The following is a 17,920-nucleotide window of genomic DNA, read 5'->3' on the forward strand; positions in this document are numbered from 1 at the left end:
GAAATATTTTAAAGGACTGACCTGAGCAACATCCAGATTTCAGGGCAATTTTGGTTCATAATCGAGTATAAAGCTCAGATAGTTTGTTTGGATATCGCAGGACTCCACACAGACGCATCAGCGGCATCTCACCTTCTCCCCGAAAGTCCGTCGCTGTCGCTGTTTTCCACTTTATAATCAACTTCAACATCATCACTTTGAAATCTATAAAAGTCACTTTCTCTAAACTTATCCATAAAATACGTCCGCTCCTCATTATTTCTAAAACTGTGCGCCGCAGCGCCGCCATCTTTCCATTGCACGTGTTTCGTGTTGTGTTTTTTCCGGAAGCTCCATCGTCACTACTTCGATTAACTTCGGAAAAAATCGGCGAAAACATCTCCTTGAATCCTATTGGTCAGTCTAGTGTGGGTTGTAGTGGCCCCCACCGATCACAGTCTCTGTTTAAATGTGAAAAACCGAGCCATTTCTAAAGGTCGTCAAATCTCGTCTTTAGTGATACGGCGGAGGAGTCAAAAGTCGTCATTAAGGGTTCAGGGGGGTCGTCAAATGTCGTCTTCATGGGGGAAAAAGTTAAGTCATGTTCTTATGCTCCTCGTCGCACACACAGCTGGAGCTGGACTTTACTCTTAAATAAAATGTTTCTCTTTGGTTCTTTTGTCTCAGAAACGGCCGTGGATCGTCCGATCTCGTTCCCTCTGTCGAGTCTCCAGTCGAACGGAGAGAGAAACGGGCCCCTGCTCCACCACTTCAGCGAAGACATTCAGTTCATGGACATCGAGGACACCACCGGTACAAGACTGTTCAATATAATACAGAATGTACAATAATACAGAATATAAAGAGCACTCCACTGCTCCCACAGGACACAAGGCTGCACAGAGTAGAGATAAACTCATGTTAAATCTCCAGCACTGTCTGATTTTTAGTTTTGGCCGAACTGCTCCTACACAATATGCAAAATAAAAGTGAAATAAAGCATCGCACACTCAGATAGGCGATGTCCAAAAGCTTTTTTATTTTGAAATAACGTGGCAAAGGAGAAATACATTTGAATTTCTCCTTTGCCATAGATTCTGCCTGTTCGATTGCAGGATTTTTATCACATTTTTAAATAACATTTTGGCAGAAAAGCCTTTGTCACATAATTTTTCTTGCTTTGGACCACAGTACACAAAATGGTTGCCAGCTCAGATGCTCATTAGTCTGATTCGTGAGTTGGTTTCACTTGGTGTAAACCGTGTGACCTGCAGCATTAGGATTTGTTCACTCAACAGTAGACGGGGACTTTTTTTTATTGAACCAGTCGCTGCTGTTTGGTCGTGATGTTTGTAATGCTCCAAATCCTGTAGGAAGAAGAACAATAACGTCTTTCCCTGAGATCAAATTCACCAAACATTCTCTTTGTTCAGACTTTAAATCCTCGGGGATCTGGGGAACGTCTGTCTTCATCTAAATCCATCTCGATGTTTTGTTTACTCTTGTGCTGAAACACAAAAGGGACACAAGACAGACACCACCACAACGTCATGACCTCACAGCTCACAGCTGATTGGTCGGTGCGCTGTCTACAACTTCCGGGGTTTTTTCAAATCGTCTAGTGTTTTCTGATTCCTGACCTAGAGCTGGAGACAAATTAAGATGAGTGGAGGCACTAGGGGGCGCCAGACTGACCTCACCGTGTTAAACGTTTAGATCAGTGGTGTCAAACTCATTTTGTTCCGGGGGCCGTATCCAACTTACTTTGATCCAAAGTGTCCGGATCAGAAAACTCATGTCATATAAACCCCAAAAATAACAATAAGTTCAAATATTTGTGCAGAGAAACACAAATCTATTACAGAAATCTTTTTGAATTGATGAACTCTTTCTTTTACAAAATATTATAATATTATGAACAACCTGAAACTTTAAGAAAAATACAATTTCAACACAAAGTTTGAACATGAACTTGTCTGTAAACAGGAATAAGTCAATTTTTGTTGTAAAATCCTGCACTCGGCTCCACTTTTCTCATGTTGGACATTTTTCTGATGAGGGTGTCACGGTCAACAGTCAAAACGATCGTCCTTTAAGACGTTTGGAAAGAGACAAGTCTTCATTTGTGCTGCTCTGGTGGGAGGGGCCACGTACAGAGACGCTGGAGACGCTGCTGTGATAAACACCACACAAAATTAACAAGATTTTAATAGAAAATATCATTAAAATAGTTTAGTAGAAAATCACCCAAGGGCCACATTAAAGGTCTTGGAGGGCCGGATCTGGCCCCCGGGCCGTATGTTTGACACCTGTGCTTTAGATGAACCTCCTCTGATGCCCTCTCTCTGTCTCTCTGTCTCTCTCTCTCTGTCTCTGTGTCTCTCTGTCTCTCTCTGTCTCTGTCTCTCTGTCTCTCTCTCTCTGTCTCTCTGTCTCTGTCTTTGTCTCTCTGTCTCTCTCTCTCTCTGTCTCTCTGTCTCTGTCTTTGTCTCTCTGTCTCTCTCTGTCTCTGTCTTTGTCTCTCTGTCTCTGTCTTTGTCTCTCTGTCTCTGTGTCTCTGTCTCTGTGTCTCTCTCTCTGTCTCTGTGTCTGTCTGTCTCTGTCTCTCTCTCTCTGTCTCTGTCTCTGTCTTTGTCTCTCTCTCTCTGTCTCTGTGTCTGTCTGTCTGTCTGTGTCTCTCTCTCTCTGTGTCTCTGTCTCTCTGTCTCTCTGTGTCTCTCTCTCTGTCTCTGTGTCTCTGTCTGTCTCTCTGTCTCTCTCTCTCTCTGTCTCTCTGTCTCTGTCTTTGTCGCTCTGTCTCTCTCTCTCTCTGTCTCTGTGTCTGTCTGTCTGTCTGTCTGTGTCTCTCTCTCTCTGTGTCTCTGTCTCTCTGTCTCTCTGTCTCTCTGTGTCTCTGTCTGTCTCTCTGTCTGTCTCTGTCTCTCTGTCTCTGTCTCTCTGTCTCCGTCTCCGTCCCTCAGGCTCGATGTTGTGCCCGTTCCTGGAGGAGCACAGAGAGGACATCCTGTGTGGACCCGTGTGGTTGGCGAGTGGACTGGACCTGTCCGGGCACGCGGGCATGATCAGCCTCACCAGCCCCAAACTCGTCAAAGGTACGAGGCCTCGCACACGTTTAGACCTCGCACACGTTTAGACCTCGCACACGTTTAGACCTCGCACACGTTTAGACCTCGCACACGTTTAGACCTCGCACACGTTTAGACCTCGCACACGTTTAGACCTCACATGAGTACAGATGTTAGTCCTGGGTCCAAGTGAGTATTACACAAAAAAAAACATTTCTATGAGTTCATACGTAACGCGGTACACAGCTCTGGCAAGTCAGACCCACGAGTTTATAGAAAAACCTCCAGGGTCGTTCACATTCAGTATTGAAAAACATCGCTTCTACTCAGATTTCACTTCTGATCTGATTCGAGCTCTGCGCAGTAAAAGCTGTGGACGAGCGTTGGTGTTGAACCCTTGTGTGTGTGTGTGTGTGTGTGTTTCAGGGATGGCGGGGGGAAAGTACCGCTCGTTTCTGGTTCATATTAAAGCCGTCACAGATAAGAGTTTGGAGGACAGTCCGCGGCCTGTGGTCCGCATGCCCAGCTCCAAACCCCAGAGCTCCAAAGGGCACTCCCTGTCCACCCTCCTGCAGCGGGCGCAGGCCTCCAAGGTAACAGCTCATGGAAACTTTTCAAATAAATCTAAATACACGTATACAAGTTTTGATTGACTAAGACTAAGCCAGGTTTTCTGTTTGAATGAGCGTAAATGTGCAGGTTTGTGTGTTAAACTTGTGAATGAAACAAAACACAGCTCCAGATCTGTGTGTGACGAGGAAACCACATTTGAACATAAACCGTGACGTTTCAGGAGAAGGTGACGGGGGTGAAGTCTGAAGTGGCGACTCCCTCGAAGAAGGTGGAGAACCTCAGAGGCTGTGATCTTCTGCAGGAGGTGTCCGTCACAATCAGACGCTTCAAGAAGACGTCAATAACCAAAGAGAGGTACCAGAGATGTTAATTAGATCTCAGAATACAGAGATGTTCATGTTTCTTTTGTATCTCAGAATACAGAGATGTTTATATTTCTTTTGTGTATCTCAGAGTACAGAGATGTTTATATTTCAGAGATGTGCGATGCTGCAGTTCCCTGATTTCCATGAGAGACTTCTGGAGACGCTGTGTCGCTCCCAGGAGGGCGTGGCCTGTACCGAGCACGCCCAGAGCCTCATCCTGGACATACTGTGCTGGCTCGCGGGAGTCTTCTCCAACGGGCCCTGCAGGTACGGGGATCTTTTTTTTTTTTTTTTGTAATAATGATACCTGCTCAAGTGAGAGATTCCTACTGTGCTGATATGATCTCAAAGACAGTTCCGTCTCTGTGTAAACCTGTTCCTCTTGTGTCTCCTCAGTCTGAAGGAGGGGAAAGAGGCTCTGCTCCTGAAAACTCGCCTCAGGTTAAACGACATCGTCAGAGTTTGTTTCTTCGAGGCCGGACGCAGCATCGCCCACAAATGTGCCCGCTTCCTCGCACTTTGTATCAGGTCAGAAACGCCTGTGTGTTTGTGTTTACACCTGAGACGGTCAAATGTAAAAAAAAAGTGAACGTGCAGATGTTGTGGTTGGATAAATACAGCAGGAGAATGGACCTTGTCTTTAATAGAAATGCTATTGTATTGCCGGGTTTCACAACGTGACCCTGATGATGCACGAAATTCAGATGGAGCAGGAAGTGTTTTGCTCCACTTCAAAACTCAGCACGAGGCCGACACAGACCCAATCTCGAGTCTAAATGTCGGTTCTGACCCGTACGATCTGGAGAAGTCAGACTTTTCATACAGTTTGGAGGATTTTCCCGGCGTTGAGGCGTTGAATATAATAATGATCTGCAGACTTTTTATTACACTGAGCAAAATGAAAGACTTTAAAAGCCGGAGGTGGGCAACTATTTAGAATTAAAATCAGCCGCTGCACTAAGATAACCTACAATAATGATTAAAAAGGTATAAACCACCAAATTACAACAGTAAGATCATAAAATGAGCAGCACATAAAGCTTTTTGCATGACACGTTATGACCTATAATGAAACAGTTACAGATACTGTCACTTATGACGCTCGTCTTTCTAAATGTGATTGTTTTTTGAAAATATTAATTAATAAATGACACAATCGTGATCAGTTTGAAAGTCTCTGCAAACTCGAGCATCTCATGTTTCTGCACCTCCTGTTTTTAGCTGGAGATTGTCGATCCACTTTTTTCTTTACATTTTTTAAAACTAACTCCAGTGTGACGCACCACTTTCGGTACATGTAAAAAAAAAAAACGTTTGTCTTCTTCCCGATTCGAGCTGTTGCAGTGACCATAAACTGCTCAGAAATGATGCATTTTGGTGCTGAGTCAGCGGAGGTAAACGGGTCCTGTGCGTCCGTCTTTACTTCCTGACCTCATCTGTTTTTAGTGACGTCAACGAGACGTCGTCTGAAACCTGCGACTGTAAACAGTTTTCTTGTCTCCATAGTAACGGTAAAGGGGAGTCGGCTCAGCAGGGGTTCGGAGTGAGTCTGCTCAAAGCTCTTATTGAGAATATGCCTTATCTACCTGCAGCCGCCACCGGGGGTCAGTACACACACGCACAGTACACACAGTACACACACACACACACGTACACACACGCAGTACACACACGCAGTACACACACACGCAGTACACACACACACACACACGCAGTACACACACACACACACACGCAGTACACACACACGCAGTACACACACACGCAGTACACACACACACGTACACACACGCAGTACACACACGCAGTACACACACACACGTACACACACACACACAGCAGTACACACACACGCAGTACACACACACACACACGCAGTACACACACACACGCAGTACACACACACACGCAGTACACACACGCAGTACACACACACACGTACACACACGCAGTACACACACAGTACACACACGCAGTACACACACGCAGTACACACACGCAGTACACACACACACACGCAGTACACACACACACAGTACACACACGACACACACACGCAGTACACACACACGCAGTACACACACAGTACACACACACACACAGTACACACACACACAGTACACACACACAGTACACACATCACATTTGTACTTTATGTCAAAGACTGTAGTGTTAAAGATGTTCCTCGTGTTTGTTTGGTTCAGGTTCAGTGTTCTGGTACTTTGTGCTGCTGAACTACGTGAAGGAGGAGGATTTGGCCGGATGCAGCTCCGCCTGTGCCTCGTTACTCACCGCTGTGTCCCGGCAGCTGCAGGACCGCCTCACTCCACTGGAGGCGCTCTTACAGACCAGGTGCATTTATCTGAGCAAACTATAAACTGTATACAGACAAATAAATAATTCATCAACAGAGACACAATAAACCCGTAGTACAGTCAGGCAGAATGTTGAATCTTGAAGAAGCCTGATGTTGACGTTCTTCTGCTCAAAAGACGTTTTATCCCAGGAGACAAAGTGTGGGAGTCAGTGCAGGTTTTAAATTCAGCTGAAGTGTGTTCCAGTTTTTTGCTGCTGTGTGTGTGAAAAACGACTGTCCCATCACAGAACGTCTAAAGAAACATTCAGATCAGAATTTACAGATGAGCGAGATGTTCTAGAGATGTTCTAGATCAGTGGTCCTCAACCTTTTTGTGCCACGGACCAGTTTTATGTCCGACAATATTTTATTTTTTCAGTGCACGCTGCATTTTTTAGTCCTGGTTAAATCCTGTTTTACTCCTCGTTTAGACCTGGTTTTAGTTCTGGTGTAGTTCTGGTTTAGTCTTGGTTTTAGTTTAGTTTAGACCTGGTTTTAGACTGGTTTAGACCTGGTTTTAGTTCTGGTTTTGTTCTATGTAGTCCTGGTTTTAGGTTCTGGTTTAGACCTGGTTAAGACCTAGTTTAGTTCCTGGTTTAGTTCTGGGTTTAGTTCTGGTCTAGACTTGGTTTAGACCTGGTTTACACCTGGTTTTAGTTCTGCTTTAGTTCTGACCCCAGTTCTAGTTTGAAATAAGTAAAGTTTGTGACTACTGTGCTGTGGATCCTGGCTGACCACCAGAGGGCGCTGCTGAAAGCTCTGAATGTTCCTGTGAAGGAAAGAGTGAAACAGGAGTAAAAGTGACCTGTTCTGTGTGTCTTGTGTTCTAGGTACGGTCTGTACAGTTCTCCTTTTGACCCAGTTCTGTTTGATCTGGAGGTGAGTGGATCTTCCTGTAAAAACGCCTACAACAGCAGCATCGGAGTCCAGTCTGATGAGATCGACCTGTCCGAAATACTCTCAGGTAAAAACTCTAAATATCAAAATATCTCCTCTTCTCTTCCTCTTCCTCTGTTCTCACGTGAATGTTCTTCTGTAGGGAACGGTAAAGTGAGCAGTTGTGCAGCAGCTGAGGGCAGTTTCACGTCTCTCACTGGACTTTTGGAGGTGGAGCCTCTTCACTTCAGCTGCATCTCCACCAGCGACGGGACTCGAGTGGAGAGAGACGACGCCAGCATGTTCACTGGTAACGCTCCAGCTCCAATTTTAATATTTTACTCTTTTAGACTTTACTCCAGCTCCTTGTTTTTAACTTTACTCCGGCTCTGTGTTTTATACTTTACTCCGGCTCCGTGTTTTATATTTTACTCCGGCTCCGTGTTTTATACTTTACTCCAGCTCCGTGTTTTATATTTTACTCTTTTAGACTTTACTCCGGCTCCGTGTTTTAGATTTTACTCCAGCTCCGTGTTTTATACTTTTACTCCAGCTCCGTGTTTTAGATTTTACTCCAGCTCCGTGTTTTATACTTTACTCCAGTGCCGTGTTTTAATTTAAATTAAAACTGTTTTGAATCCAGTTTATAATTGAAAACTTTACACAAAACCTTCTCACTAGTTGAACAAAACTGTGGCTGCTCCAGGTGTTCCTCGCTCTTGGAAAATGGAAAATGGATCAAAATTTAGAAAAAATTAAATCCAGGCACTCCAGAAAGTAGAAATAAAAGATATTTATTTAAACGGTTAAAGGCAGAATGTGTTGATCTTCATCAGGACTTGACTAGAATCATGCCGTACCTTCTCAGGAGTTTTCAGTGTTTAATTAAACTCGCTGCGTTCGTGCTTCTAACCCTCCCGTGTGTGTGTTCTGTGCAGTGAGTTCGTTCGGCGTTCCTCCCACGGTCGGGCCTCTCTCCTCGGCGTCGGTGGGTGAAGCTTCCACGGCTCTGAGCTCGGCGGCTCAGGTGGCGCTTCAGTCTCTGTCCCACGCCATGGTCTCTGCAGAACAACAGCTGCAGGTCCTCCAGGAGAAACAACAGCAGCTGCTCAAACTGCAGCAACAGGTCTGTGTACGTATGAAACGCCGGCCAATCACAGAGCACGACGGAAACACACCGGCCAATCACAGAGCACGACAGGAAACACACCGGCCAATCACAGAGCACGACAGGAAACACACCGGCCAATCACAGAGCACGAACCAAACACACCGGCCAATCACAGAGCACGACAGGAAACACACAGGCCAATCACAGAGCACGATGGAAACACACAGGCCAATCACAGAGCACGACAGGAAACACACAGGCCAATCACAGAGCACGACGGAAACACACAGGCCAATCACAGAGCACGACGGAAACACACCGGCCAATCACAGAGCACGACAGGAAACACACCGGCCAATCACAGAGCACGACAGGAAACACACCGGCCAATCACAGAGCACGAACCAAACACACCGGCCAATCACAGAGCACGAACCAAACACACCGGCCAATCACAGAGCACGACGGCAATCACAGAGCACGACAGGAAACACACCGCCAATCACAGAGCACGACAGGAAACACACCGGCCAATCACAGAGCACGACAGGAAACACCGGCCAATCACAGAGCACGAAAACACACCGGCCAATCACAGAGCACGAACCAAACACACCGGCCAATCACAGAGCACGAACCAAACACACCGGCCAATCACAGAGCACGAACCAAACACACCGGCCAATCACAGAGCACGAACAAAACGCACCGGCCAATCACAGAGCACGATGGAAACAGACCGGCCAATCACAGAGCACGAACCAAACACACCGGCCAATTTTGTTTGCTTTGAACGGACAGAGACTCAGTATCGCAAAAAAAATAAAAAATCGGTCTAAATATCGGTTCTGACCCGTACGATGTGGAGAAGTGGAAATAATAAACTAGAAAAGCAGTCAGAGAGCGCAGACTCCGCCAAGGACGACAGTCCCCCTCATATTAATTGTGTTTTCCATAAATATTTGTCTCGTATCTTTCAATTTGGAATATGAAAGAGGATCCCATTGTCCATCCCTGAGTCAAATTTCATGGGGTTTGGTCAATAATTAACCGAGATATTGAGAAACAAAATCTTTGGCCCCATTTACCACAATGTGAACTAAAATTTCAAAGTGATCCAGAATCCAGGATTTCTTCCGGATCAGCCCCAAAATGAAATCAGTTCTTCCTTTTCACATTTCCAACAAATCCTGAAAATTTCATCAAAATCGGTCCATAACTTTTTGAGTTACGTTGCTAACAGACAAACAAACAAACAAACAAATAGACAGACAGACAAACAAACAAACAAACAAACAAACACCGGCAAAAACATAACCTCCTTGGTGGAGGTAATGATGTGGTGCTGCAGACGTCATAAACACTGAACGAAATGAAAGACTTTAAAAACCTGGAGGAGAAAACTGTTTTGTATCTGGTTGAAAAGGTATAAACACCAAATTACAACAGTAAGTTCATAAAATGGGCACCACATGAAGCTTTCTGCGAGACAAGTCTGGATCTATAATGCAGCAGTTTACCGTCACTCACGATGATTCGTCTTTCTAAACTGTCCAAAAAAAAACCTTTGAAAATCTGAATTAGTAAATGACACAATCCTGACCGTTTCCTCACCTCCTGTTTTTATCTGGAGTTTGTCGATCCACTTTTATCTGCTTTTTTTTCTGTATATTTTTTGAAACTAACTCCCTTATAACACAACACTTTGAATACACGAAAAAAAACGTTTGTCTTTCTCCTGATTCGAGCGGCTGCAGCGACCACAGACTGAACACAGTTTAAAGGTTCGTTCACACCAAAGCGTCAAATCGTCCAGTTTCTATGTAAAGTCGATGTGGACGTGCGACTAGAGCCTCCTGCGTTTTGCGACGCGTCTTCGGCATCAGTGCGGCACGTCTTGAGCGTTATGGCCTCGACGCTCTAGACGCGCGTCCAAGGCATCAGCGTCAAGAAGTTGAAAATGCTGAACTTTTCGCGTCAGACACACCGCGTCGACCAATCAGAGACGAGTATCCAGAGACGCAGCGACGTTATTATCAGGAAGAAAAACCCCAGAACCAGAACCACAAACATGAACGGAACATAATTATATACACCACAATCACCGAGCGGCTCGCGAGGACCAGACCGGGACCAGACCGGGACCAGACCGGGACCAGACCGGGACCAGACCGGGACCAGACCGGGACCAGACCGGGACTGATCCAGTGTCATTAGTGGAGTATAAATATAAACATGCCCCAGTCGTCGACCCGATCTCCTCCAGCGATGTTTTATGTCATAAAAACACTCTTATCAGTCTGGAAAAAAGCGGGACCAGGCTCTTGTTACCAGGACAACGGACGCGCGTTAAGTATTTTTCTCCCGTTCGTCCCGTTCGTCGGGGGCGTCGAAACTCAAATGCAAAGGCGTCCAAACAGAGGCGTCAAGACGTTTTTTGACTCTTTGGTGTGAACGGTCCTTTAGTGTTTTGGCGTCGAGTCGGTAAACGAGGTTCTGTGCGTCTCTTTACCTCCTGACTCCATCTGATTTTGATGATCCTGAAACCTGTCGAGTCTTTTACCGTCTCCCTGTACCAGACCAACGTTTGACCACGTCTCTGTCTTTACACAAATCTAAACTCTGTGTTTTTACAGAAAGCAAAACTTGAAGCCAAACTGCACCAGACGACCTCTGCTGCCGCCGCGGCCGCCTCGGGGCATCTCCATAACTCAGTGCCTTCCAACTCGTCCGCGGCTCCGGGTTTTTTCATCCACCCGTCGGACGTGATCCCGCCCACTCCAAAGACCACTCCCCTCTTCATGACTCCGCCCCTCACGCCGCCCAACGAGGCCGTGTCCGCCGCCTTCAGCGCCGAGCTCGCCCACCTGTTCCCCGGATCCATGATGGACCCGAGTCCCGTCAACCTGGCGACGCACAAGAACACACACAAGACCAAACAGGTGACGCACAACAACACACACAACAACACACAACACACACAACGCACAAGAACGCACACAAGACCAAACAGGTGACGCACAACAACACACACACAACACACACAACACACACGTCACACAATCCGTGTGTCATTCATTCATTTTTCAAAATAAAACCAAAAATAGGAAGACAAAACAACTACAGTTTTCTTCATTATTTGTCTCCAAAACCAAAATGTAAAAACTGATAATGATTAGTTTTTTTTAGTTGATTTTGATTTTGTGTTTAAATGAAAAATGGAAAAATAATTTTTCATTTAAACACTAAATCAAAAACTGAAAAACCAAATCATTATCTGTTTTTACATTTTGGTTTTGGAGACAAATAATGAAGAAAACTGTAGTTGTTTTGTCTTCCTATTTTTGGTTTTATTTTGAAAAATGAATGAATGACACAAGGATTATCACACACACACCACACACACACACACACACACACACACACACACACACACACACACACACACCACACACACACCACACACACACCACACACACACCACACACACATCAGTGTTGTTGTGTGTGTGGTGTGTCTCTGAGTTGTAGTTCTGTTGTGTGTCTGTAGGGGGCGATGGGCTGTGTGTGTTGTGTGGTGTGTGTGTGTTGTGTGTTATTGTGTCTCTGAGCTGTAGTTCTGTTGTGTGTCTGTAGGGGGCGATGGGCTGTGTGTTTGTGTGTGTGTGTTGTGTGTTGTTGTGTGTGTGGTGTGTTATTGTGTGTTTTAGCTGTAGTTCTGTTGTGTGTCTGTAGGGGGCGATGGGCAGCGGTTTGGCTCTGGCCATTTCTCAGGCGTCTCACTTCCTGCAGCCGCCTCCTCATCAGTCCATCATCATCGAACGCATGCACTCAGGTAAAACTACAAATACAAATACTACAAATACTACTACAAATACTACTAAATACTACAAATACTATTACAAATACTACTACAAATACTACAAATACTACTACAAATACTACTACAATACTACTACAAATACTACAAATACTACAAATACTACTACAAATACTACTACAAATACTACTACAAATACTACTACAAATACTACAAATACTACTACAAATACTACAAATACTACTACAAATACTACTACAAATACTACTACAAATACTACTACAAATACTACAAATACTACTACAAATACTACAAAATACTACAAATACTACAAAATACTACTACAAATACTACTACAAATACTACAAATACTAAATACTACTACAAATACTACAACTACTAATACTACAACAAATACTACTACAAATACTACTACAAACTACTACTACTACATACTACTACAAATACTACAAATACTACTACAAATACTACTACTACTACGAATACTACAAATACTATTACAAATACTACTAATACTACTACTTCTACAAATACTATAAATACTACAAATACTATAAATACTACAAATACTACTACAACTACTACAAATACTACTACAAATACTACTACAAATACTACTACAATACTACAAATACTACTCTACAAATACTACTACAAATACTACTACAAATACTACTACAAATACTATGAATACTACAAATACTACTACAAATACTACTACGAATACTACAAATACTATTACAAATACTACTAATACTACTACTTCTACAAATACTACAAATACTACGACTACTATAAATACTATAAATACTACAAATACTACTACAACTACTACAAATACTACTACAAATACTACTACAAATACTACTAAATACTACTACTACTAATACTACTACTACAAATACTACAAATACTACTAAAAATACTACTAATACTACAAATACTACAAATACTATTACAAATACTACTAATACTACTACTTCTACAAATACTACAAATACTACGACTACTATAAATACTACAAATACTACAACTACTACAAATACTACTATAAATACTACTACAAATACTACTGCTACTACAAATACTACTAATACTACTACTACTTCTACAAAGACTACAAATACTTCTAATACTACTACTACTGCTACTACAAATACTACAAATACTGCTACTGTCAGTGCTCCGTGTAATTGTAGTTTTATTTACTTTTGTTACCTGAAAGTAAAATGATAAAAAGACTCCAGACTTTTTTAATCGTATTATATTTTCAGACTTTCCAGAACTGTGCTGATGATAAAAAACCTCTTTCTCGTTCCGTCTCACCTCTTCTCTCCTCTCTCTGTTCTCCTCTCTCCTCTCTCTGTTCTCCTCTCTCTCTCTCTCTCTCCTCTGTTCTCTCTCTCTCTTTCTCTCTCTCTGTTCTCTCTCTCTCTCTGTCTCTTCTCTCTCTCTCTCTCTCTCTCTCTCTGTTCTCTTCTCCTCTCTCTCTCTTCTCTCTCTCTCTCTCTCTCTCTCTCTCTTCTCTCTCTCTGTTCTCTCTCTCTGTTCTCTTCTCCTCTCTCTCTGTTCTCTTCTCTCCTCTCTCTCTCTGTTCTGTTCTCTCTCTCTTCTCTTCTCTCTCTCTCTCTCTCTTCTCCTCTCTCTCCTCTCTCTCTCTGTTCTCTCTCTCTCTCTCTCTGTTCTCTTCTCTCTCTCTCTCTCTCTCTCTGTTCTCTTCTCTCTCTCTCTCTCTCTCTCTGTTCTCTTCTTCTCTCTCTCTCTCTCTCTCCTCTCCTCTCTCTCTCTCTGTTCTCTCTCTCTCTCTCTCTCGTCTCTCTCTCTCTCTGTTCTCTCTGTCTCTCTCTCTCTCTCTCTCTGTTCTCTCTCTCTCTCTCTGTTCTCTGTCTCTCTTCTCTCTCTCTCTCTCTCTGTCTCTCTTCTCTCTCTCTCTCTGTTCTCTTCTCTCTCTCTCTCTGTTCTCTTCTCTCTCTCTCTGTTCTCTCTCTCTCTCTGTTCTCTCTTCTCTCCTCTCTCTGTTCTCTCTTCTCTCTCTTCTCTCTCTCTCTCTCTCTCTCTCTCTCTGTTCTCTTCTCCTCTCTCTCTGTTCTCTCTCCTCTCTCTCTCTCTCTCCTCTCTCTGTTCTCTTCTCTCCTCTCTCTGTTCTCTTCTCTCTCTCTCTCTCTCTGTTCTCTTCTCTCCTCTCTCTGTTCTCTTCTCTCTCTCTCTGTTCTCTCTCTCTCTCTCTCTGTTCTCTTCTCTCTCTCTCTCTCTCCTCTCTCTCTCTCTCTCTCTCTCTCTCTCTCTCTCTCTCTTCTCTCTCTCTCTGTTCTTCTCTCCTCTCTCTCTGTTCTCTTCTCTCCTCTCTCTGTTCTCTCTCTCTCTCTCTCTTCTCTCTCTTCTCTGTTCTCTTTCTCTCTCCTCTCTCTGTTCTCTCTCTCTCTCTGTTCTCTCTCTCCTCTCTCTGTCTCTTCTCTCTGTTCTCTCTCTTCTCTCTCTCTCTCTCTCTCTCTGTTCTCCTCTCTCTCTCTCTCTCTCTTTCTCTCTCTCTCTCTCTCTCTCTTCTCTCTCTCTCTCTCTCTCTGTTCTCTCTCTCTCTCTCTGTTCTCTCTCCTCTGTTCTCTCTCTCTCTCTCTCTCTCTGTTCTCTTCTCCTCTCTCTCTCTGTTCTCTCTCCTCTCTCTCTCTTCTCTCTGTTCTCCTCTCTCTCTCTCTGTTCTCTCTCTCTCTCTCTCTTCTCTCTCTCTGTTCTCTCTCTCTCTCTCTCTCTCTCTCTGTTCTCTTCTCTCTCTCTTCTCTCTCTCTCTGTTCTCTCCTCTCCTCTCTCTCTGTTCTCCTCTCTCTGTTCTCTCCTCTCTCTCTCTGTTCTCCTCTCTCTGTTCTCTCTCTCCTCCTCTCTCTCTCTCTGTTCTCTTCTCTCCTCTCTCTGTTCTCTTCTCTCTCTCTGTTCTCCTCTCTCCTCTCTCTGTTCTCTTCTCTCTGTTCTCCTCTCTCCTTCTCGTCTTCTTCTCTTCTGCAGGAGCTCGTCGGTTCGTGACCCTGGACTTCGGTCGTCCGGTGCTCCTCACAGACGCTCTGATCCCGGTTTGTTCGGACTTGGCGTCTCTGTCCATCGACGTGTGGACGCTCGGCGAGGAGGTGGACGGACGCCGCCTCGTCGTGGCGACCGACATCAGCACCCACTCGCTCATCCTGCACGACCTGCTGCCGCCCCCTGTCTGCCGCTTCATGAAGGTGCACTTTAAAACCGGGTCTAAACCGGGTCTGAACCAGGTCTAAACCAGGACTAAACCAGGACTGAACCAGGTCAAAACCAGAACTGAACCCAGGTCTAACAGGACTAAACCAGGACTACCAGGTCTAAACCAGGACTAAACCAGAAACCAGGACTAAACCAGGACTGAACCAGGACTCCAGGAACCAGGATAAACCAGGTCTAAACCAGGTAAACCAGAACTGAACCAGGTCTAAACCAGGACCATAACCAGGACTGAACCAGGTCTAAACCAGGTCTAAACCAGGTCTAAGGACTAACAGGACTGAACCAGGACTGACCAGGACTGAAACCAGGAACAAACTGAAGGACTAAACCAGGACTAAACCAGGACATTTAATGTTAAATTCATGTGAAGTTAACAACTGAACAATAACAACTTTTCTGATGACAACATCTGAGGAGCTTCTACAGTCGCCTCAGAACGTTTTTAGACCCTTTTCATTTCTTTTTTTTTTAATCATGGTGGAACCACAAACTAACTCCTCTCTCTTCTCCTCTTGTTCCTCTGTCGTTCCTCTCTTGTTCCTCTGTCGTTCCTCTCTTGTTCCTCTGTCGTTCCTCTCTTGTTCCTCTGTCGTTCCTCTCTCTTGTCCTCTCTTGTTCTCTGTCGTTCTCTGTTCTCTGTCTCTCTGTCGTTCCTCTGTCCTGTTGTTCCTCTGTCGTTCCTCTCTTGTTCCTCTGTCGTTCCTCTCTTGTTCCTCTGTCGTTCCTCTCTTGTTCCTCTGTCGTTCTCTCTCTCTTGTTCCTCTGTCGTTCTCTCTTGTTCCTCTGTCGTTCCTCTCTTGTTCCTCTGTCGTTCCTCTCTTGTTCCTCTGTCGTTCCTCTCTCTTGTTCCTCTGTCGTTCCTCTCTTGTTCCTCTCTCTTCTCTCTCTGTTCCTCTGTCGTTCCTCTCTTGTTCCTCTGTCGTTCCTCTCTCTTGTTCCTCTGTCCTCTGTTCCTCTCTTGTTCCTCTGTCGTTCCTCTCTCTCTGTTCCTCTGTCGTTCTCTGTCGTTTCCTCTTCCTTGTTCCTCTGTTCCTCTGTTCTCTTTCCTCTGTCGTTCCTCTCTTGTTCCTCTGTCGTTCCTCTCTCTTGTTCCTCTGTCGTTCCTCTCTCTTGTTCCTCTGTCGTCCTCTCTCTTGTTCCTCTGTCGTTCCTCTCTTGTTCCTCTGTCGTTCCTCTCTCTTGTTCCTCTGTCGTTTCTCTCTCTCTTGTTCCTCTGTCGTTCCTCTGTCGTTCCTCTCTCTTGTTCCTCTGTCGTTCCTCTCTCTTGTTCCTCTGTCGTTCTCTCTCTTGTTCCTCTGTCGTTCCTCTCTCTTGTTCCTCTCTTGTTTGTCGTTCCTCTGTCGTTCTCTGTCTCTCTCTTGTTCCTCTGTCGTTCTCTCTCTCCTCTGTCTTCCTCTCGTTGTTCTCTTGTTCCTCTGTTCCTCTGTCGTTCCTCTCTCGTTCCTCTCTTCTCGTTCGTCTGTCTCGTCAGATCACGGTGATCGGTCGCTACGGCAGCACAAACGCTCGGGCAAAGATCCCTCTGGGTTTTTACTACGGTCACACGTACATCCTGCCCTGGGAGAGCGACCTGAAGCTGAGCCACGACCCGCTGAGAGACGGAGAACCCTGCCCCCAACCCGAGGTGGAGCAGCACCTCACCATGATGGTCGCCCTGCAGGAGGACATACAGTGCAGGTACAGGAACACCACCCACGACACCACCCACGACACCACCCGCACCCGAGAACACCACCCACGACACCAAACAACACCCACGACACCAAACATCACCTGAGAACAACACCCACGACACCAACGACACAAACCCGAGAACATCACCCGAGAACACCACCCACGACACCACCCGAGAACACCACCACACACCACCCACGACACCACCACAACACACACCACGAAACCACCCAGACACACAACCACCACACCGAGAACAACACCCACACACCACTCAGAACACCCCCACACACCACCCCACACCCACGAACACACCCACGACACCACCCGCACCCAGAACCCACCCACGACACCACCCACCCGAAAACACCACCCACACACCAAACATCACCCAGAACACCCCACGACACGCACCCACAAAACACCAAAACACCCCACAACACCACCCAGACCCACGACACACCCACAACACCAAACATCACCCAAAAACACACCCACGACACACACACACAAACATCACCAAGAACACCACCCACGACACAAACACACCAAGAACACCCCACGACACCCAAACATCACCCACACCACGAACACAAACATACCCAAGAACACACCCACGACACCAAACCACTCAAGAACACCACCACGACACAGAGAACCCACCCAAAACCAAACATCACCCAAGAACAACACCCACGACACCAAACATCACCCAAGAACACCACCCACGACACCAAACATCACCCAGAAACACCACGAAACCACATCACCCAAAGAACACCACCCACGACACCAAACATCACCCAAGAACACCACCCACGACACCACTCAAGAACCCCAC

The 17,920-nt window shown here is 45.4% G+C and overlaps 1 protein-coding gene across 1 annotated transcript in view; it reads left to right on the top strand.

The window, feature by feature from the left end:
• The window catches only part of birc6 (baculoviral IAP repeat containing 6), a 156,375-nt gene that overhangs the window by 37,089 nt on the left and 101,366 nt on the right, over positions 1-17,920 (top strand). Inside the window, 15 exon segments of the mRNA XM_055162377.1 lie at positions 667-792; positions 2,940-3,071; positions 3,471-3,637; positions 3,838-3,982; positions 4,078-4,249; positions 4,379-4,510; positions 5,489-5,586; positions 6,187-6,334; positions 7,169-7,302; positions 7,378-7,524; positions 8,153-8,340; positions 10,962-11,267; positions 12,060-12,159; positions 15,163-15,377; positions 16,877-17,082. Of these exon segments, the coding sequence (XP_055018352.1) occupies positions 667-792; positions 2,940-3,071; positions 3,471-3,637; positions 3,838-3,982; positions 4,078-4,249; positions 4,379-4,510; positions 5,489-5,586; positions 6,187-6,334; positions 7,169-7,302; positions 7,378-7,524; positions 8,153-8,340; positions 10,962-11,267; positions 12,060-12,159; positions 15,163-15,377; positions 16,877-17,082 (2,416 nt within the window).

Source organism: Boleophthalmus pectinirostris, unplaced genomic scaffold, assembly GCF_026225935.1.
Source record: "Boleophthalmus pectinirostris isolate CB_2022bp ecotype Guang Dong unplaced genomic scaffold, ASM2622593v1 HiC_scaffold_5, whole genome shotgun sequence".
In the NCBI taxonomy this organism is placed as follows: Eukaryota; Metazoa; Chordata; class Actinopteri; order Gobiiformes; family Gobiidae; genus Boleophthalmus; species Boleophthalmus pectinirostris.